The sequence below is a fragment of the Tupaia chinensis genome, unplaced genomic scaffold (genome assembly GCF_000334495.1).
Source record: "Tupaia chinensis unplaced genomic scaffold, TupChi_1.0 Scaffold000231_2, whole genome shotgun sequence".
NCBI classification, from domain to species: domain Eukaryota; kingdom Metazoa; phylum Chordata; class Mammalia; order Scandentia; family Tupaiidae; genus Tupaia; species Tupaia belangeri.
This window is the reverse complement of record NW_006159707.1, coordinates 2,895,206-2,916,642: the sequence shown is the minus strand read 5'-3', so window position 1 is coordinate 2,916,642 and position 21,437 is coordinate 2,895,206. Positions and strand designations below refer to the sequence as shown.

The 21,437-nt window shown below is 44.1% G+C and overlaps 1 protein-coding gene across 1 annotated transcript in view; it reads left to right on the top strand.

Annotated features, from left to right (window-relative positions):
• Nucleotides 1-17,591, top strand: part of UBFD1 (ubiquitin family domain containing 1) — a gene marked incomplete at its 5' end in the record, with an annotated part of 18,431 nt that extends 840 nt beyond the window's left edge. Inside the window, 5 exon segments of the mRNA XM_014587739.2 lie at nt 258-466; nt 3,131-3,196; nt 3,344-3,449; nt 10,819-10,901; nt 13,699-17,591. Of these exon segments, the coding sequence (XP_014443225.1) occupies nt 258-466; nt 3,131-3,196; nt 3,344-3,449; nt 10,819-10,901; nt 13,699-13,809 (575 nt within the window).
• Between the last annotated feature and the right edge of the window lie 3,846 nt (nt 17,592-21,437).

Sequence of the window (21,437 nt, the reverse complement as noted above, 5' to 3'; positions counted from 1 at the left end):
AATATTTATTGAGCAATTACTGAACTTGAGATGGTGCACTAAATGGTCTACATTTGCCCTGTTTCTTAATCCTTCAAACAAGTCTACAGAAGGATCTGATCTCATCAAAACTTGAGGCTCAGATTATGAATTGCCCAAATTCACAAAGCTCTTGGGTATTGGAGTCAATATTCATTTTCCAACTTGTTACCAAAGAGCTATTGTCCAGACCTTATTCATTTCTTGCTTTCACTCTTTGTCCTCTACCTTTTCCTAAGGTCTCCCGCCTGCTATGCAGAAAGTCATGTATAAGGGACTCGTGCCTGAGGATAAGACGTTGAGAGAAATGAAAGTGACCAGTGGGGCCAAGATCATGGTGGTTGGCTCCACGATAAATGATGTTTTAGCAGTAAACACACCCAAAGATGCTGCACAGCAGGATGCAAAGGCCGAAGAGAACAAGAAGGAGCCTCTCTGCCGGCAGAAAGTGAGTCCATCATGTGCTTCTTGGTTCTGGAAAATTTGAGGCTTAGTCCTCTCGAGCCTTGGCTGGTTATATTCTCCCTAGAATAAGCTCCTTTTCGGACAGGGCCCATGATGGAAATTTATGCAGCAGTTGGGTGCGGCAGAGTGGAGGTGACAACTACCTGAGATTTGCAACTTTGTCTCGTCTGCGGGTCAGTGTGTCTCAAGTCTACCTACTTTAGGATAAGGCCTTGGTCAAGGGAGGCTTCAGACTAGGTGTTGGAAAGAATCAGACATGGGTTTTTTTCTTCAGTGTCAGGGGGGAAAAAAGGCAGTATTAGAATTAAGCCCCATCCTGTACACGTTATTACTTTTGTGTTTGGTTTGTGTTCCCCCTACTTTAGGCATGGAGATCAACAGCTTTCAGAGGTTCCTCTAAAACTGACTGTTTTTAGAAAGCCAAATGAAGTCTAATAGAAAGATAACTGCACTGTTTTTGTTTTTTTTCTTTTTTGCTCTTGCTCCATAAATGGGTGCCTGATTTTTCACATTCTCTATTATTCATTTGGGATGGCTCAAATTATTTTCATATCTAAGAAAAGTGAGATTGTTATTGCAGGTGGAACAGGTTGAAAGAATCATCACTTGCAGTCTTATCAGGCAGGAAATTCCACTTGTTGCGGTCAAGCCTCTTAGCTGCTCTCAGTAGTGTTCCAGGAAGTCAGGTGTTCCCAACTTAACTTGTGTTTCAAGTAGAATATATCAGTTGAACCAACAAAAGTTTTAGTGAGTGTAGACACTAAGATATATGAGTAACAGTGAAAGGAGGACACAATTTAGTGCTACAAATTATTTTTTAAATAAAAAGAAATTGTTTTATTTATTTTTCATTTGACCAGAGAGGGACAAAGAGAGGGAAAATGAGAAGGCAAGCCGCCAGGTCTAGGACTTGAACCTGCAGTCAGCCATGTGGGAGTCAAGCACCCTTAACCACCGCACCGCTGCTGGTGCCTGGTGTTAAAGATTTCTAATCCCTTGTACGTGCTACCAAAATTCAAGGAGTCTGAAAGCCAAAAGTGGTTTTATAAATTTAATATCAAATCCTGGTCAGAATTAATAAAAATACCCATATTTTGCTATAGAAATATCAACATGTTTGGTAATAGAGTGCCGCCCCAGACCCCAAGGAAGATATTATATTTTAAAACTATGTTACCTTTATAAAAGTCCTAAAAGTCTAAAATCTGAAACATCTGTTTATAGGGTTTCAGATAACAGATTGTAAACCTATATTAATATCTAAAAAGTGTTTATTTGGACACTTTTCCCAATGCAGGATCATAATATCCCATGACTATTGGAATGGACTCGTTTCCATTTTGTCTTCCTCTGTCATGTATGAAATATCAAAGAGGAGTATGTAAGACCCGAGCGAGCCTTCCCACGGTCACACCCTTGGAGTATAACATGCCCCTTAAATACAGGTTTTGAATTACTAATGGTAGCTTAACAGGCCTGGAACTGTTTTCCACTGTGTAGGGAAAAGCCTTCAAAAGGTACTTGTAAGGCAGTATTTAAATTACACTTTTAACCCATGTTGCTTTCTCTCCCTAATTCCAGTTAGAAGGCATAACTTGACCTGATGAGAGGGATATAGTCCCTTAGCTTTTTTCAGCTTATTCAGGAATATGGGACCGATGTATAGGGTGACCTTTGCTAACAGTGTGACAGTGTTGAGTTTATTTCAGGCAGAGGGTTTCTGCCATACCAGTGAGGATTTGAGCTGGCTGGCGACCCCTTGATGCTTAAGTTTGATTAAATTTTTACCCTCGACTCATTCATTGGCCCACGATTTTTACCTTGCCAGGTAGCGACTGCACCTATAAAGCCACAGAGAGAGAAGAGACAAGACTTAGGCATTTAGGTCAGGCAAGAGAGCTGTTTGGGGGGCATGAAATTAGAACCCATAATGAGCTGCCTCTAAGTCCTCAGCATAGGGGCTGAGAGGGTAGAAGCTTCAGTGTCGAGTTATTGAGTGACCAGCATTTCTGTTTGGAAATGTGGCTCTTTAAACTTTCTGTTTAGTTAGGGTCGAGGATAGGGTTAGAGAGACTTATGCAGTGGACTGGGTCTTTTTTTTTGTTGGGGGAGAAAAAAAGCCCCCGCTAGGCAGATAGGCTGGTTAGCAGCATCTCGGTTTCCTTTGGGAGTTTAAGTTATAGAAGTGACAGTCATTTTCTACCCATCAGGAGAGTAACACCCTGTGACTCTCTTTAGCATGATGTTTAATCCTCTCGGTTAGTGATTGTTTTTTTTTTCTGGGGTCGGGAACAAAGGAGGAAAACTTTTTTGAATTAGTCATCTAAAACAGTAGCTATAGAGTTGATTAAAATTAGTTCTTAATTAAATTAAGAATTTGATTCCTCAGTTGTACTGATCACATTTCGAGTGCCTCATTAGCCACATGTGACCAATGGCTAGCACAGGCGCAGGACATTTCCATCGTCACGGAAAGTTCTGCTACCCAGCCCTGTCCCATAGCGCCAAGGACCCACAGTCCATAGACTTCAAAAGCTTTTGAACCAAAACACTAAGGCTTTCTTCATCCTGTCTGTCAGAGAGGTAGTAACATGACTAAGTGTAGTCAAGTGTCTGATTTAATTCTCTCTTCTGACTTACGTTGTAGCAACACAGGAAAGTGTTGGATAAAGGAAAACCCGAAGATGTGATGCCATCTGTTAAGGGTGCCCAGGTAAGCCAGATAGCTCAGCATTCTGAACGTGAACCAGTCTCGCCTTCTGATTTCCTGAGGTGCACTCATTGTGTCCTCAGATCCTGTCCCTGCTCTTCCTTCTGCCTGATAGTCCCTCCATCTCTTACCATGCTCTTGTGCCTCCAGGAGCGCTTGCCCACAGTACCGTTATCTGGCATGTACAATAAGTCTGGAGGAAAAGTGAGACTCACCTTTAAGCTAGAACAGGATCAGCTGTGGATCGGCACTAAAGGTATGTAATTCTTCTCTTCCCCTTCCCAGCTCACTGCCTGCCTCAGGCACCTGGCAGCACTCATTCTTGAGTGCAATTCTGCTTCTCATTCTGAAACCTCTCTTTGTTGTGCTTGGCGTGCTGCTGGCGTTTGAATTTGTTTTTAGATGCTTGCCTTTTGTTTGGGCCCTTTTCCCTCTTTTCAGTGATCTCGGGGTCAGTCCATCAAATATTGGCTCTTCAGTGGCACACAAAATCAGGGGTTCCAAACATGTGGCCCAAGGGCCAGGTCTGTTCCACAGACAAGGGTTTTGCACACAATCTGTAAAAATGGAAAGATTTCACTTATTCTGACCTTTTTTTTGGCTTCTCTTGAAAAAAGGCAAAAGATTTGGTCATCTTAGTCCTGAGTTCTCACACAACATGGATTGGCTAGAGCCAAGAGGTAGTTCCCAGCGGACTATGCTACAGTCCTCCTGGTCCCACTGTCTTTTATGTAGCCAGGTTCATTTATTTATGTCATCTGCCTGGCCCCTGTAGGTCAGAATTTGACCCTTGTAATAGGTGAAGTTTTCCTAACTGCTGCCTGGGAGCCTGTTCCTCCCCCCTGGCTGGATGCTCCCTGCCCACCCCACCCCTGCCTGTGCACGGTATCTGGATCAGCCTTGCTGTTTGCTGGGAAATGTCTGACTGTCCTCCCTCTCCCTTCCTCCAGATGGTTACACAGTCTTGTCAGCTGCACTGCAGAATTGTCTGTGTCCCTTTCTTTGCCACTCTGCCATGCCAGTTAAGGCTCTTAGCATTATTAAACTCGGTCTGTTACAAGCAAGTTAAACTATCTTCCTGCCCCTTCTGTGTTTTCTTCTGTCCTGTCTTCCATGCTGCTTTTTGTCACTAGTTCTCGTGCTCAGAAACCTTTGACTCTTTAGGCCAGGTTTAAATGCCCAAACCTAGTGCTCTATATTCTCAGCAGTGGACCCCAGTTTAAATTTCCCACCTAGCTTCCAGCCCCATGGGCCCTATTTTCCCCTGTGTATTTCCCTGTGTGTTTCAGTGCATCACTCCCTGAACTTCCCATCATGCTTCGCACAGCTCCCTGTCTCTGCCCCTGCTGTGCCCTTACCTGACATTACCTTCTTCCCATTCCTTGTTGTTAATAAAATCTTCTAAGGTCCTATTTAAATGTCCTCTTAATGAAGCCTTCCCTGATAGCTGTCCCACCCTCCAAATGAATTGCTGCCGCTTCTGTTCATAGAGTGCTCTGTTTATATCCTCAGAGCACTCATTACTCTCTGACTTGTCTGTCCCTGTTAGATTCCTGGAGGGAACCGAACATGCCTAATTCACCTGTTACTGGCCAACTGTAGGTATTCAGTGTTTGAGGTAAATGCTAAAGAAAAGTATAGGGGGGTCCCACGATCTGAGGTCAGTTGCTCTCTGGGACAGGCCATTTAAAATGGGACCACAGTTCTACAGAGAGTAACCAGGGCAGGGGTGGTGGGAAGTGAGATTTGTATCATCTGAAACACGAAAGTAAGTTTCTCATTTTCGACTTTGTGCTGGTTCTTAAAGCAAACAAAGATTGAAATGCCAATAACACTTGGGTTTTCTGCCTTAGGATAACTTGCTATATTCTTCATTTCACATTTAACTCTTAACTGTACAGTCAAAGCAAGTCTGCAAATTCTTCAGGGTTTTCCAAGGGCTTTCGAGCCCTTTACTAGGCCATTCTTTTCTGCAGAGCCTGTCCCATCCGTGCACCATACACCCTCACCCCACCCTGTCAGTAGTTAGCTGCCCCACCTCTGTCAGCTTTGTAGATGATTTTGCATAGTTCTCCGTTATTGCTTTCACTCGCCAAAATGCATAGGCTTCCTGCCTCTTGCTAGACGTCTATTGAGTCATCAGAAAAGTCATGATTTATTTTTCTATGCAAAAAAATGCGTCATGACTTTCCCAGTGACCCAATACTTTTATTTGTGAGCAGCCTAATTAAAGGTAGTTGCTGTGGGTGATCCTAGAAGACATGATGGCTAGGAAGGTAGGTGCGAGCAGGGGGTTTAGGGTGGGGGCTGAGAATGTGTTTGTTGGTTTTGCAGAAATAAATACAGGCATACCTTGGAGATATTGTGGGTTGGTTCCAAGCAACCACAGTAAAGGAACTACTATCACAATAGAGTAGTCATACGAATTCTGTGGCTTTTCGTTGCATATAAAAGTTATCATTACCCTATACTATAGTCTATTAAGTGTGCAACAGCAACATGCTTAAAAAACACAAGGTGTGTGTAGGTACCTTAATTTAAAAACACCTTATTCTTAAAAAGCACTGATAATAATTTGACCCTTCAAAGAGACATCATCTTTTTGCTGGTGAATCTTGCCTTGATATTGATGGCTGCTAATTGATAGGTGTGGTGGCTGCTGAACGTTGGAGAGGCTGTAGCAATTTTTTAAAAAAAATATGTATTTATTTAATCCCATTTGTTGTTGTTATTATTTTTTTTTCTATGCAAAAAAATGCGTCATGACTTTCCCAGTGACCCAATACTTTTATTTGTGAGCAGCCTAATTAAAGGTAGTTGCTGTGGGTGATCCTAGAAGACATGATGGCTAGGAAGGTAGGTGCGAGCAGGGGGTTTAGGGTGGGGGCTGAGAATGTGTTTGTTGGTTTTGCAGAAATAAATACAGGCATACCTTGGAGATATTGTGGGTTGGTTCCAAGCAACCACAGTAAAGGAACTACTATCACAATAGAGTAGTCATACGAATTCTGTGGCTTTTCGTTGCATATAAAAGTTATCATTACCCTATACTATAGTCTATTAAGTGTGCAACAGCAACATGCTTAAAAAACACAAGGTGTGTGTAGGTACCTTAATTTAAAAACACCTTATTCTTAAAAAGCACTGATAATAATTTGACCCTTCAAAGAGACATCATCTTTTTGCTGGTGAATCTTGCCTTGATATTGATGGCTGCTAATTGATAGGTGTGGTGGCTGCTGAACGTTGGAGAGGCTGTAGCAATTTTTTAAAAAAAATATGTATTTATTTAATCCCATTTGTTGTTGTTATTATTTTTTTAATTTGGCTAGAGACAGAGAGCGAAAGGGAAAGTGACAGAGCAAGCCACCAGGTCCGGGCCTTGAACTGTGGTTGGCCATGTGGGAATCCAGCACCTTTAACCACCACGCCACCTGCCGGCCCCAAATGTTTCACTGCTTCTCCCTCTTTTTTTTTTTTTTTTTTTTTTTTGAGAGGTTTTTTTGCTATAGGGCGCGTGCGCTCTCCAGACAGACAGAGACATAGAGACAGAAAGAGAGAAATCACCACCCAGGGGGGATGGTCACACCGCAATCCCTTCTCCTCCATTCTCCTCTTGGGATCTTGGGCACGCACGCACACGCGCCTGGCGTGAGTTTTAAGCCACCGGGTCCGGGACTTGAATTGCAGTCGACTACGTGGGAGTCCAGCGACATAGCCATTACGCTAACTGCTGGTTCCCGGCTGTGGCAATTTTTAAAAATAGGACAACAATGAGGTTTGCTCCGTCAGTCAATTCTTCCTTTCACCAAAGGTTTCTCTGTAGCATGGAATGGTGTTTGGTAGTATTTTCCCATGAGTAGAACTCTCAAATGAAGTCAGCCCCTCCAACCCTGCCACTGCTTCATCAGCTAAGTTTACATGCTATTCTAAACCCTCTGTTGACATTCCCACAATGTTCACAGATCTTCACCAGGAGTGGATTCCATCTCAGGAAACCACTTTATTAGTCCTCCATAGGCAGCAGCTCTTCATCCATTTGTCATGGGATTACAGCAGTTCAGGCTCCACTTCTCTTGCTCTTTATACTGCCCTGCAGTTACTTCCTACACAGTCTTGGATCCCTCAAAGTTATCTGTTATGGTTGGAATCCACTGCTTCTAGGTTTCTGTTACTGTTGGTAGTTTGACTACTTCCCCACCCTGTGAATCACGAATGTTCTTAATAACATTTAGAATGGTAAATTATTTCTAGAAAGCTTCGGTTGACTTTGTCCAGACCCATTAGAGGAGTCACTCACTATGACAAATATAGCCACGTGAAATGTGTTTCTTAAATAATTAAGACTTGAAAGTCGACCTGACTCCTTGATCCGGGGGCTGCAGAGTGGGTACTGTGTTAACAGGCATGAAAATGGTAATCTCTTTGTATATCTCTGTAGAGCTCCTGGGTGACCAGGTGCATTGTCAGTGAACAGCAGTATTCTGAAAGGAATCTGCTTTCTGAGCAGTAGATCTCAGCAGTAGGCTTCAAATAGTAAACCATGCTGTAAACAGATATGCTATCATTTAGGGTTTGTTCTACAGGTGGAATAGATGTAGCATAATTTCTAAGGGCCCTAGATTTTCAGAACGGTAAGTGAGCATTGGCTTCTGCTTAAAGTCACTAGCTGCTTTAGCTGCTAAAGGAGAGTCGGCATGTGTAGTGAGACTTTGAAGCCAGGCATTCACTTCTCTAGCTGTGTAAGTCCTAGGTGACATCTTCTAATATAAGGCTGCTTTGTGTATATAAATTAAAAATCTCTTATTTAATGTACCCAGCGTCATCAGTTGTCTTAACTATATCTTCTAGATAGCTTGCTGCAATGTCTACATAGCATTTGCTACTTTACCTTTCGCTTTGATGTTCCAGAGACAGCTTCTGTTTTTAAACCTTGTGAACTAACGTGGTAACTTCAGGCTTTTCTTCTGCAGTTTCCTCCTCTTGCTTAGCCTTCATAGAATTGAAGAGAGTTAGGACTTTGCTTTGGACTAGGCTGAAGGAATGCTGTGGCTGGTTTGATCCTCTAACTGGCTGGTTTTATCCATATCCTAGAACTTTCTGCATTACCAGCAATAACACTTTTGTTCTCTCTTTGTTCCCATGTTCACTGGAGTAGCACTTTTAAGAACTTTTCATTTGCATCACAGCTTGGCTAACTGGTATAAGGGTCCTAGTTTCAGTCTGTCTCCGCTTTTGACATAATTTCTGACTTAATTTAAAGAGACAGAGGTGCAGCTCTTCCTTACACTTGAATACCACAAGGCCATTGTATGGTCAGTAAGTGATCTAGTTTCAGTATTGCTGTGTCTCAAAGAATAGAGATGCCAGAACACACAACACTGATTAAGTTCACTGCCTTATATGGACAGTTTATGGCACCAAAACTATTACAATAGTAACATCAAAGACCACTGGTCACAGATCACTGTAACAGATATAATAACCATGAAAAAGTTTGAAGTGGAAGAATTACAAAATGTAACACAGAGGCACAAAAGTGAGCATGTGTTGTCAGAAAAAAATGGCACTGATCTGCTTTATAGGGTTGTTGCAAACCTACAGATTAAAAAGAAAAAAAGGCAATGTCTGGAGCACCATAAGACAAGGTATGCCTGTATTTTCGTGTTATGAAGTGTAGGAAACACATGATAACTCGGGGGCTGATAGAACGAGAACCTCCTGTACCCCTGCTGAAAGTGTTATTCTAGCTTGTAGGAGCAGCTGCCTTCCTGCTTTGGCATGAAAGCAGAGCTCTGGAAACAGCTTATACGTTGGGGCTTCTGAGCCATTGAAAGCTTCCTTACTCCCCAGCCATATTGAGGAGCATAACCAGGGTTGACCAAGGCTGAGATTTTTTTATTCCCACCCAGCCCACTGGCTCAGTGTCCCTCAGAGCCTGGGGGCAGCTCACTTCTCACTGTCCCCCAAGAGTGCTGTAAGCACTCATAGGACAGCTTGTTCTGGGAGTTGGCTACTTGCCACTGGCTTCATCTTTCTGTCAGCAAGAAGCTGCTGTAGAATGACCATCCCAGGCAGCTAGTTGGCCTCTCCTCGGGGCTTTTTGCTGAGTAAGTGACCCACAGGGGCTACTACTTCTGGCCGAGGTCTCTCTGTGCTATCTAGTGTAGGAGGAGGTAGTACTAGCAGTGTCAGGCATAACAGCAAGAAGAACAAGCTCCGGGCAGGAGACGTGAACAAGTGCAGCTGCCAGGGGAGAGCATGTGCCCTGTTCGTGGTGGAGTTGAATCTAATCCAGCTGACAGCCGTCACTGGGGAATGCGGCCAGGATTGTCGTAATCTTTAGAGTTTTCAAGAGAAGCCAGAAATTGATCTTTTTGTGTGAAATACCCAGACATTTCAAGATGAAAGATGTTTTAGAAAGTTTTAATCTTAAAACAACTGCTGGTTAGATCTCGCCTGTGGGCCATTATTTTAGAGTCCCTGAAAGTCAAAGCTTGAATGACTATCTTCAAGTCTTTTCTCCCTGACCCCAGTTTTTAGAGGCCAAGGCCCGCAGAATGAAAGTAAAATGTCTCGGGTCACCAGGTTCTAAGTCTGTTTTGTCAGCTTACCTATTTTCAGGTTCTTTCCAGATTTTTCCTCCTACAAAGGCTCTAAGGAGTTTTTTTCCAACCTGATTTAACTGTTCGCCTAGAACCCCCCTGCACCTGAAGCATCTGCTGCTTCTCAGTGGGCTTGTCTTGTGTAGGTGCCCATGCCCCTCCTGTCCTTACTCTGTCCTGCTCACTCATCTCACCCCAGCAGCCTCTTCTCACTCCAGGCCTCCCTTGCTGCCTCTGCCTTCTTACCCGCTGTCCTTAAATTGCTGAAGAATGTCTTCTGACCCCATGTGGTCAGTGGCATCTCAAGTGTTAATCACAAGAAGTTATAAATGTTTTAAGTGCATGAATACAAATGGGGAACCAGCAGATGGTGTGGGTGGGGGAACCAAGGGAGGGCAGGGGTGGGTGGTCAGAGAGCAGAATCAGGATATATAAACTAGTCCAGAAACCCAAGCATTCTTGTGAGAGCCACAGGGGAACACGGATGCCTCTTTGTTCTTGGGCCTCTTGCCTATCCCTATCCTGGGCACCCAAGACCTTAGCTAAGGCTGAAGTTAGGCAATAAGGTGGGTACAAAGAAGTTTGTTGGGTATTTATTACTCATCAGTCTTTTTTAAAAAGTAATGAAGGATATATACAAAATCTTCAAAAAAGTTTCTGGAAAAATGCATATTATGAAAAAAAGTGCATAGATTTTGAAATTTTTTTTGCATCAAAATAAACCTATACTTTAATTCTATTTTTCCATCAACTGGTTTGAAGTTCCCATGAATCTCTGCTCTCAGAGACCTTTATTGTCTCATTGTCAAATCCTGCTCCCCTCTTGCTCCTTGGGATTTCTCAGCTCCCAAGCAGGGCTCTGGGATCAGAAGGTCCTATTGCATTTCCCTAGAAAGCATGGCACAGTTCACTAGAGTTGACCGTAGATCCCATAGCCACCAACCCTGATGAGGGACTCCTGAGTCAGAGGGGTAGAACAGGAGGGCCTTTGAGTAATCATTGTAATCCCTCTCAACTTAGAGCGGACTGAGAAATTGCCCATGGGCTCCATTAAAAATGTGGTCAGTGAACCTATCGAAGGACACGAAGACTACCACATGATGGTAAGTAGCTGGCTCGGCTCAGCCTCTCACTAGACTGCAGCTTCTGCTTCATCTAGCAGGGAATGGATTTTTAACTGAGCTTTTCTAATTTAAGAAGAATCTCAGTCTTCAGAAGACCCACTGTGTTAAGGCCCTCATGTTTTCTTCATCTACTTAGAACTGAGTTCATGACCCTATTCCTGGTTCTATTTATTTTGCAGCTCCTCCACACACACTGTACTCACCAGGAGTTTAAAGAGAGTATGGATCCTCTTACGTCTTTTAGAAATGTCTCTTTTTGCCTCCCTCTTCTTTGTAATGTTTTTCAACCAGGAAAATAAATATGAAGAGGAGGAATGACTTGGATTTTCATTGTATATTTTGTCTTGCGTATGTAAACCCAAATCTTCCCCTGACATTGGTGTTTGTGAGGACACCTGGTGATCATCTTCCCAGGCTGTACCTGTTGAGTGGCTGAAGACCCTGTGGGGAGGACAGAGTCTGTGGAGCATCTGCAGCATACGGGTCTGCTCTACTGAGCAGGGTACACTTCCCTAAGACAAGATGTTTGGAGGCATTTGACAAGTCTACCAAGAACATGGCAAAGACTTCAGTGCTTCAGTAAAATGAGTAGCTTAGGCAAAACTTCCTTTATCCCAGCACTATTCAGAAGGGCCACTTTAAAACTGAGGTTTAGCTTTCTAAACTCCAGAGTTACTGTGACAGGGACCTGAGTTGAGCTGTAGTAGTGTAAGGCCAGGTATCCTCCAGGGGCAGGTATCAGCATACAGCTGGTAGTGACATAGCTGTGTTGGCCTCATTCCAGTGAGCAGGAACAACTAGTGGCCTGGCCGTGGGGGTTGGTGTTAAAAAGTCCATAGCAGAAAGATGTGACTGAAGGTCCCCTTGCTTAGGAAAAATCAGTCAAAAGGGCTCAGAGCATGGCGGGTTCTCTAGCCAGCAGCACCTGCTCTCCTACCCTGTTGGTTTGTCAGGTCGATGGTGCTGTAGTAAGGCCATGTGGGCTGCACGGCTCTGGGAGTGATGACAGTGTCACTAGGGCTTATTGTAGGCCCTCCAGCAGCCCTTCTACCCTCTTTCCTCTCTAGTCTTTAAAACAAGATTGCAGACATTTGATTTACCTGCTCAGTTACTTATTTTTCTGTTCACAGTTAGATTTTAATATTTTTAACTGGGCTTCTTTGCCCCTTTTTGAAATATTTGTGTTACCAGTTTGGCCTCGTAGGCTTTGCCATCCCAGTTTTCAAGCAGTGTGTGACAGAGGTTACAAGCCAGTTGAGTGAACTATCTTGGATATCTTTTAAAAGCACTTGGTGTGAGGGGGGACATCAGTTGATGTGTTAAGGCACTAGATTCCCACATGTCTGACTCCATGGTTCGAGTCCCAGACCCAGCAGCTTAAAAATAATGCCATGCCGGGCGTGTGTGTGTGTGTGTGTGTGTGTGTGTGTGTGCGCGCGCGCGCGCCCGAAATCCCAAGAGGAGAATGGACGAGAAGGGATTGCGGCATGGCCATCCCCTGGGGTAGGGGGTTGATTTCTGACTTTCCCACTCTGTCTCCAGCAAGTGCAGCGCCCTCTGACAAAAACCTGAGGGGGGAAAAGCACACAGTGTGGAAGGGTGATGACCTTGGTTTAGTTTGCATACCCATTTCTCTGTGGGGTCGTTTCTGGCCGAGGGTGGTCCTAATATCCCCCGTTCTCTTTTCTACACACCATTAAGTAGCACCTTTACCTTTGTCCTAAAGAAAATATTCACTTTCCTCTTTTTGCAGATGCCATTTCTCTAGCCAGATTAGTGCATCATATTTTACAATTAGAAAACTGGCTTTGCTTTTTTATTTTTAGAGAAGTGATTTAAATTTTATAAAAACAACGAATAACTTAACAAACCCATATATCCATCACCAGGAAATAACAGTTGTAGCCTGCTGTAAATCTTTTTTAAAATAAAAAAAAATGAAATTTATCAGCAGCTGTGTCCCCTTGTCTTCCCCTTCCCCATTGCCATTATCATGATATATCACGTGACTCCTTCCCAGCTATTTATGCTTTTCTTTGTACATATATCCATGATCAGATCGAGTATTGTTTTGTGTTTTTTCAGTTTTCGTAAATGGTATCATGGTATGTATTGTTCTGCAACTTGCTTTTTTTTTTGGTTCGACATTGTGATCTGTCAGTATTAACTGTAGATCCATATGGATCCAGTTCATACTTTTTTAAAAGTACTCCAGTGTTCGTATGAATAGGCAACCTCACTTTTAATTCCATGTTCCCTTACTGATGGATATGTAGGTTGGTGCCAGGTTTTTATCGTGTCTGACAGTGCTGCTTTGAACATTCACACCTGTTTCCTTGTGCATGTGTGACAGGTTTCCTAGGGCAGCGGTTCTCAAACTGTGGTCTCTGGATCAGCAGTTGTTGCATCACCTGGGAGCTGGTTAGACATTTCTCAGGCCCCACCCCGGACCTCCTGAATCAGAAGCTCCAAAGGGTGGAACCTGCCAATCTGTGAACAGAAGTCTTCCAGATGGTTCTGATGCTCACTCAAGTTTGAGAGCCACTGCTTTAGGGATGGCTATGCTTTAACTCCCACCTCCTTTTTCTTCTTCTTTTCTTTTCTTTTTTTTTTTTTTTTTTTTAAATAAATTTGTTAGGAGAATGCTCCCCATGTGCACAGTTTTGTTTTTCTTTCCTTCTTAATGAATTCACTTCCTAGCCCTTCCCTGTGTTTATTGTTCTTGCTTGGTCTCCCAACTTCTGAGTACCGCTTGGTTTTCCTTTTTCCCTTCCAGGCGTTTCAGTTGGGCCCCACGGAAGCCTCTTACTACTGGGTGTACTGGGTTCCAACTCAATATGTGGATGCAATCAAAGACACTGTGCTGGGGAAATGGCAGTATTTTTGAAAGCACTTTCACCTCTGGCCCAGGAGACTGACCCAAAGTGAAGGACATTGCCGGGAGAGGCCTGCAGCATTCCTGGATTTCAGAGTTCTGGAACTTTGTTACAAAAAAAATCTATATTCAATCTAAGGCGATGTGGTGACTGAAGCCAGAGGTGATGTACTTTCACCATTAGCTTAATTTTAACTTAAAATCACCGGTTCCCTTTCTTGCAGTCAGCTTCGTACCATTTTTAAAGTCAATACGGTGGAAATCAATAAATTTGAATTCTGAACATGTTGTGTGGAATACTCTTAAGTGTGTTTGAGAGTAGATCTGCCAATTATGTTGAGAAGGTAACGATCAAAAGCTTTTTTTTGTTTGTTTTTGTTTTTAAGTGATTTCAACTGAAATATTTTCATAAATCTTTGGTTGCAAACATTTGGACTGCGTTGTGATGAGTTGGGGTTTTTTTTTGTTTGTTTCATATAAAATTGTATGCAAAAATAGGGGGGGTTAGTAAGCCATATTTTTCTGTCCATCGATTCAGATTTAATTCTTTCCCTTTTTTATTTTCTCACTTCCTAGATTTGAGTTTTTGTTTTAAAAACCCAAAGATGTCAGTTCCTCTTGTGGTACCTCATGAATGCTTCCTTTCCTGGCTCCCTCCCACCGAGCTGCTGCTCTCGTGAATGCGCGGTGGGAGAGGAGAACTGTTTGGGCTCGGTCAGGGAGCGCTCACACTCGCTGTGGTGTGTGTTGAGCAGCAGAGTGTCTCACAGTGACTCCTGTCTAAACGTCTTGCCCTTTGGGCCCTAATCTCTGGGGAGTTCCATTGCTAGCTTGATGGTTGTCTGCAACTCTCACTGGGCTTGGCTTTGAGGCTAGCCTGGCACGGGTACACCTGGGCTGTGCCGCCTAGAAGCCCCAGCCCCCAGGCAGAACTGAGGCCACTGAAAGCAGGAGCCAGGGAGAAGACCGTTTATAACAGCCATATAGCTACAGATGCAGATACCTTCTTTCTTTGGAAGTTTTCAAGAAATCCATAAGCAGTCCAATGGTTATTTCAATTATGCTTCTCCATTTGGTCCTTCTGCTCATGTGTTAAGTTCAAGTGTCCTTTATCCCAGGTTCAGAGATGCTGCCTTTTGCAGTTAGAAGACATGTCCCCTAGTGGGTTGGCCGATGTTATTTCAGCAACAAAAATGGGATAAATTGCTTTCATGATTAGCTCACCCTCTTCTGGTTTTAGCCCGTGTGTTCTTCATACACGTGAACTTCTGTGGTCTCCTGATGGCTTGATTGACTCTGAAATGAGGGAAAGTCTCTTGGTGAATGATATCCTTTGTGCTGTTTGCTGTTTCTCTGCTGCTGTCTTTGCAATTCTCCTCTCACTGGATGCAGGCTCTCATAGTAAGGTTTGGCGAGAAATTTTCCAAACTTCACGTTTTGGATTCTAGGCTGTTACCCCTCATTCTGTGAAACGTATTAGCATGTGTTCGCCTAAGATGACTATTCCTTGTGAGCCAGTTAATGATGATCTGCGCCCTTCCCTTCTAAGCTGTAGTTCAGGAATCCAGCCCATATAGACAGACTCTTGCTTTTTGTGGTGTAGTCAATGCCAAGTTATGCATCTGGGCAGGAAAATCTACTCTCTGCTTTTTTGGGGGCATAAGTACATATGTGGAGTGCAGCATCCAAGAAACTGCCTGTTTTTCATCCCTTGAAAAAGGAACCAGTAACTCGGCCTGTAGCTCCTGGAGAAAGAGTGCTGCTTTGCTTCTTGTCCAAGCCTCCCTGTGCAGTTGACAGATCACAGAGGAAATGATCACGTAGCGAGTAGAGCATCGTCTTGGTTTGGAGACTGCCCTTGTCTGCCAACCCCTTTCCTAGGGACACATCCCAACAGCGCCTCACGCCCACTGTGGAGCCCTTGAAGCGGCGTCTCCGTCTCCGGACTGGCCTCACTTGCAGCGCCGCCCTCAGAGGCCCGTCTGGCAGCTTTCCCCACGTGCCCTGTTTGTGTGACATCCCTTCCTCCCAGGGAGAGCGCGCGTCCCATCGTCTCCTGCTCCCCAAGGGCCAAATCGCTTCTCACTCAGGCTGGTGTCATTTCAAGAGGACCAAAGCCTGTGTGAGCCTTTTTATTTTAAGTCAAATGGTGCTTTTTTACTTACTTGGAGATATTATATATAAATAATAATGTAAATGACATCTTTTCGTATGGAGCTGTTCGAGTATTGCTTTACAGAGCTCACATAATTTGCTATTGCAGCAATCTTGAGCTCTGGCTCCTGACCCTGTTGCATGGAAGACCTTACTGGAAGCTCTCGGGAGAGCAGAGGTCGAGAGCACCAGAAGCCCCTGGGAGAAGTGTTGAGATCCATGGTGGGGTCGCAGCAGTATTCACTCTTTTGTCACTCAGTCCTGTGAACAGTGTCTTCATGTATTTCTTACAGTCTGGAGTGTACGAAGTCCGTGTAAGCAGGTTGAAATACTCTTCTCCTTCAGTAGCACCACAGTGGTTTTTTTTTCCTTCAGGATTATTTCTGTACAATTCCTTCATTCTCAGAGGGGACCAGATCTTCCCTCACTGTGGTAGAGGATGTGCAGGTGGATAAAGGAGAAGCTGGTTTCTGGTAGGGACTCTTAACAGCATTACCTGGAAGTGGAGATGGAGGGAGGGCTAGGGCTTGCCGTCTCTGCCAGGTCGACAACGCTTTGAGCCTCCTGGTGGTCTTTCTCTCCTGGGATTTGTACTGGTGATCCTCCTGTAGTCTTTGCTCAGATGTCATGTCTTTCTTTCCCTCCGTGAGGCAACTTGGCAGAGTAATGCGACATCATGACCTGGGTGAGCCGGGTCCCCTCAGCTTTGTTGGTCAGATCAGAGAATCGAGAAAGACAGAGTCAGGAGTTGATAGAACTCTTTGGTATTAAGTGTTTTGATCCATGATGGGCCTTTTGCAAGTAGCAATAGCTCTTTTTAAAATGAAGTTTAACTGAGCTGAGGATGCACTTTCTTATAATCTGTGGACGTACAGTAGGGTCCCATGCGAGGCCTTCAGTAGGCTCCTTAGTTGCTGCTTTACCTTATGAGGGCCAAAGAGATTAACTTTGCCACATTGCCACGTCTTAGAAAAGTTGCCATATTTCACCCAGAAGAGGCTTGCTTTCTTCTTACCATTTTAACCATGTGCCTGGAGGAGCCATCTGGGCTCTTGCACTTGGCCCACCCTTTCTTTGCTGGGGCGGGAAAGGGAAAGGGGTTAGATTCAGTGTGCCAAGGGCCATGCAAGGGCAGGCTTTCTTTTCACCCATCTGCTGAGGGAGACCTTTTTCTCTCACTCCTTGCCTCTGTTCATGCCTGTTGTCTTGGAAAAGGATGGTCCCTTTGTCTTAAGGCTTTGTGATAAAGTCATCTCCAGTTCGAATAGGCACCTGTTTCTTCTTACTAGGGCCTAGTGGCCTTTCTGAAGTTACAGGTGGTTGGGAGCCCTCTAATGTGCAGAACATCTGGTAGATTTACCTGCCAGGCTGGGTGGTTCTACTGCTTCCTAAATTTCAAAAAACCTCTTACTTTTTCTTTCGTAAAGAGTTCTGCAGAATTATTTGACACTATATGTAAGTACCATGTTTCCTTGTGGTGTACGCTCTGTTCTGGTTCTGTTTTTATATCAAATGCCTGTTTGGGAGGAGATGAACGTATTTAGTCTATTAGATTTGCGCTGCTGGATTTTTTTTTTTTAAAGTGTAACCTTGACTAGCTGTCTTATTGTTTATCCTGTAAGATTAGTCTATCAATTAAAGTTTGATAATTAATTGCGTCTCTTTTTTCCTTCCAATTCTTCATGCGCCTAATCTGTACTGGGACTTGATATCAACATTTGGAGCTGGGCCCAAAGTCATCTTTTTGCCAACTGTGGTCATATTTGACTTTGAGTATAGCCAAGTTTGTCGTCTAATGAAAATGATTGATAAAATAGTTTTGATTTTATTTATTCTGTACAGATGCTCCTCGACTTATGATGAGATTATATCCCAATAGGCCCGTTGTAGTCGAAAATAACCTTTTTTTTTTTATTTTGGAGAGGTTTTTGCCATAGGGCACGTGCGCTCGCCAGATAGAGACACAGAGCCAGAAAGCGAGAAGTCACCCCCCAGGGGGGATGGCCACGCCGCAATCCCTTCTCCTCCATTCTCCTCTTGGGATCTTGGGCACGCACGCACACACACCTGGCGTGAGTTTTAAGCCACCAGGTCCGAGACGTGAACCGCGGTCAACTACATGGGAGTCCAGCGACATAGCCATTACGCCAACTGCTGGTCCCTCGAAAATATCTTTTACGTGTATACTTAATACTCCAATAAACCCATCATAAAATAGAAAAATGATAAATTGAACCATCGTAAATCAGGGATCAGCTGTAGTCAAAGTGGCCATCTGGACAGTCAGCCATGCCCCTGTTGAGACAGCCCTCTTGTCTGCCCTGGTTTCCATGTGTTGGACAGAGGCCACCTCCCTGTCCTTATACCTCATAACCTCATCTGCCCATTTAGCCTTATAGGGCATAGGTTTTTTGAAAAGTTCATTTATAGTGAGAGAGTGATAAGGGTACTTTGACAGGGTCTCCATTCCATGACCCATTCCAATCCCAGCCAGCTCAGGTCATGGCTCTTGTGCTCACCATGCCCAGGAAGGTCTTGGGGTGTGGATCCAGGCGCCCTTTCATGTAGGTTCAGCCAGCCAATGAAACTACAGCTATAGCCACAAGATGCATAGACCCAGGAGGAGGGGGAGAGAAAATCTCTTACCAAAAATGAGACAGAGCAGAATCCTTGGTTTGAAGAGTGATAGGGTTTGCTAGAACTATTTTTGACCCAGCACAGTTCCTACTAGACCCTTTCCCCCTTTCCCCCTATTTTGTAAGTGTTCCTGAAGGTTCTGATCTTCCTCTTCCTGACAGGGAGAGAGTCAGCTCTTTTTGCCATTTTCTCAAAATCATAATTCTGAAGCAGTGCTGATAGATGCTTAAGGATTTGTTACATGGGAGAGAGGGGGGACACGGTAGGATTGTGCCTTGTGCTGTTGCCCACCTAGAAGATCTGTCTGCATAGAGGGTACTTCTGGATTCTCTCCCAGTTCTAAATGGTTATTTCAGGCAACCTAAAACTAATAGGGTGATTGACTGTCCTCAGGTGGAGAATGAGACAAACTTCAGTCTACTTATCTTACTAGAATATGGAGAAGCCAAAGTGTTTTTCCTGTTCTGTCATTCAGTACTTGACACAGAATACTTACCCAGTCACCAACTCGTCTGTGAGAATTTCTCCCCACCAGCATATACCTGTTGCACGCCCTCTAACTGAACTCAGCTCTGACACTACCTGCAAATGGTATCAGAGCCCACAGGGTGAGGGCTCAGTCCCACCAGACTGCCATCCCGGTGTCAATCGATCGTAAGCCCCAGGTGGTTTACTATGCTTCTGAGTGATTGGCTCTTAATTGGAGTTTGCTCAACTCGCCCCCTACCCCAGGTCTGACTCATTTGCTTAGATCTCACAGAAGTCAGGAAAACATGTACTCATGTTACTCATTTATTATAAAGGATATTCCATAGGAGACAAGAGATTCATGGGGCAAGGTATGTGGGAAGGGGTGTGGAGCTTTCATGCCCTCCCTAGACGGGCATACCACCCTCCAGGAACCTCTCTGTGTTTAGCTATCTGAAAACTTCCTGAACCCAGTCCTTTCAGGTTTTCATAGAAGCTTCATCACGTAAGATTGATGGATTAAATCACTGGGCATCAACAGTCACCCGGTCTTCCTACCCAGGTGTTAAGAAGTGGGGTTGATAGACCTCTGGTCTTTTCTTGGCACCAGCTCCCATCCTGAAGCTGCCTAGGGTCCCTAGGCACCAGTCCTCTCATTAGCATCCAAGAGACACCACTCCAGAGATTCTGAGGGGTTTAGGATCCATAAGTCGGGAATGGGATGAAGGCCAGATACGTATTTCACAAGTTCACACTTAACCATATTGGTTGGGAGAGAAATGGCTGGCATCAAGTGTAGGTAAGTAACAGACTCTTCTACAACAGAGACCCCATAAACCAGTCATTTGGGCAAGAGCAGCAACTTCCTGGAGCCTGAGAGGCTTGTGTGGGGCCCAGCCAATGCTGTAGGAAGGGGAGCCGCCCTGCCAGTACCACCTGGCTGCTTTCAGCCCGGATTTGGCCCCCTCTGGCTTGCCTAGTTTATCAAGGCTGTTCTGAAGCCTTGTCAGCCTCTTATTCTCCTCATAGAACTATTCCTTACCGTTCACCCCATTTTATAACTTAAGTTTCTTGTTTCTGTTTTGCCCTTCTCCCATATCTAATTTTATGCCCTCCACTGTTTTCCTTGTTTTGAAATTTTTCAAAGCTATAGAAAATTGAAATACACTACAGAGAACATCCTTCTACCTTTCACTTACGTTGTTGTTAAAACATACACATTCGCTTTCTTTAGATATACACACTTTTTTTTTTTTTTTAAGAAATCTCCCCCAATGGTTTAAAGCCATGTTGTAGTACTTTCTTCTCTACTCTCCTCCCAGGATCCTGTAACTTAAAAACATGGGTCCGGTGTGAGTTACAAGACACCAGATCCAGGACTCAAACCATGGTCTAGCGCCTTAACCACTATACCACATATTGCCCCATTGATTTTGTGGAAACATTTGATAGACATGCAGACATTGTGACACTTGACCTGTGGATACTTTAGTATGCATTTCCTAAGAATAAGGATACTCAGGGCCAGCAGGTGGTGTGGTTACGGTGCTGGACTCCCACATGGCTGACCACAGTGTGAGTCCCAGACTGGGCAGCATGAAAATCATGTGAGGGGCATGTGCCTATGTACCCAAAATCCCAGGAGGAAAATGGAGAAGGGATTATGGCATGGCTAGCCCCCCTCCCCCCCAGGAAATGATTTCTCACTTGCCTTCTGTCTCTCGCCAGTGAGTGTACACACCCTATGGCAAAAAAAACGTTTAAAAAAATGTTAAAATCTTTATGCAGTCTTACATGTTTTAAAGTTTTTTTTTTTCCTAATAGAAAGCATATGCATGCAGATGAGGGTGGGGATTTCATCGCAAGGCAATTCCCTTTCCCTAGGCCTCCTGCTCCTCAAGATCCTAGCTGTGTCTACATAGCCTAGCACATTTCAGGCTGACCAGGGATTTGAGCCTGCAGTTGGCCACATGGCTTCCAGCACTGCATTTCAGTTCGCCACCAACTGTGTCATCACTGTTATGGTTCTTGGTGACAAACCTAGCTCATATGGCTTAGGAAAAGGACTTGCAAAAGAGGATACATTTTCCCCAAGAGTTCCAGTAAAAGTACCAGTTAAGGCTTTTATTAGCTTGTCACCCTTACCACCACAAACAGGTAAACATGACAACCATTAGCATCTAAGACTTATGCTAGTTCATTCCATTCATTGTGAGCCTGGGGCTTTAGGGCAAATATTCAAACAGCATGTTGACAGACCACCTACCTAGCAAGGTTTTGACCTCTTGCACTGTGCCAGGTAAATGCTACTTAAATAATAATTTAAAAAAAAAAAAAAAAAAAAAAAAGTACCTTTCTAGGGCTCCAGCCTTGAGGATGTG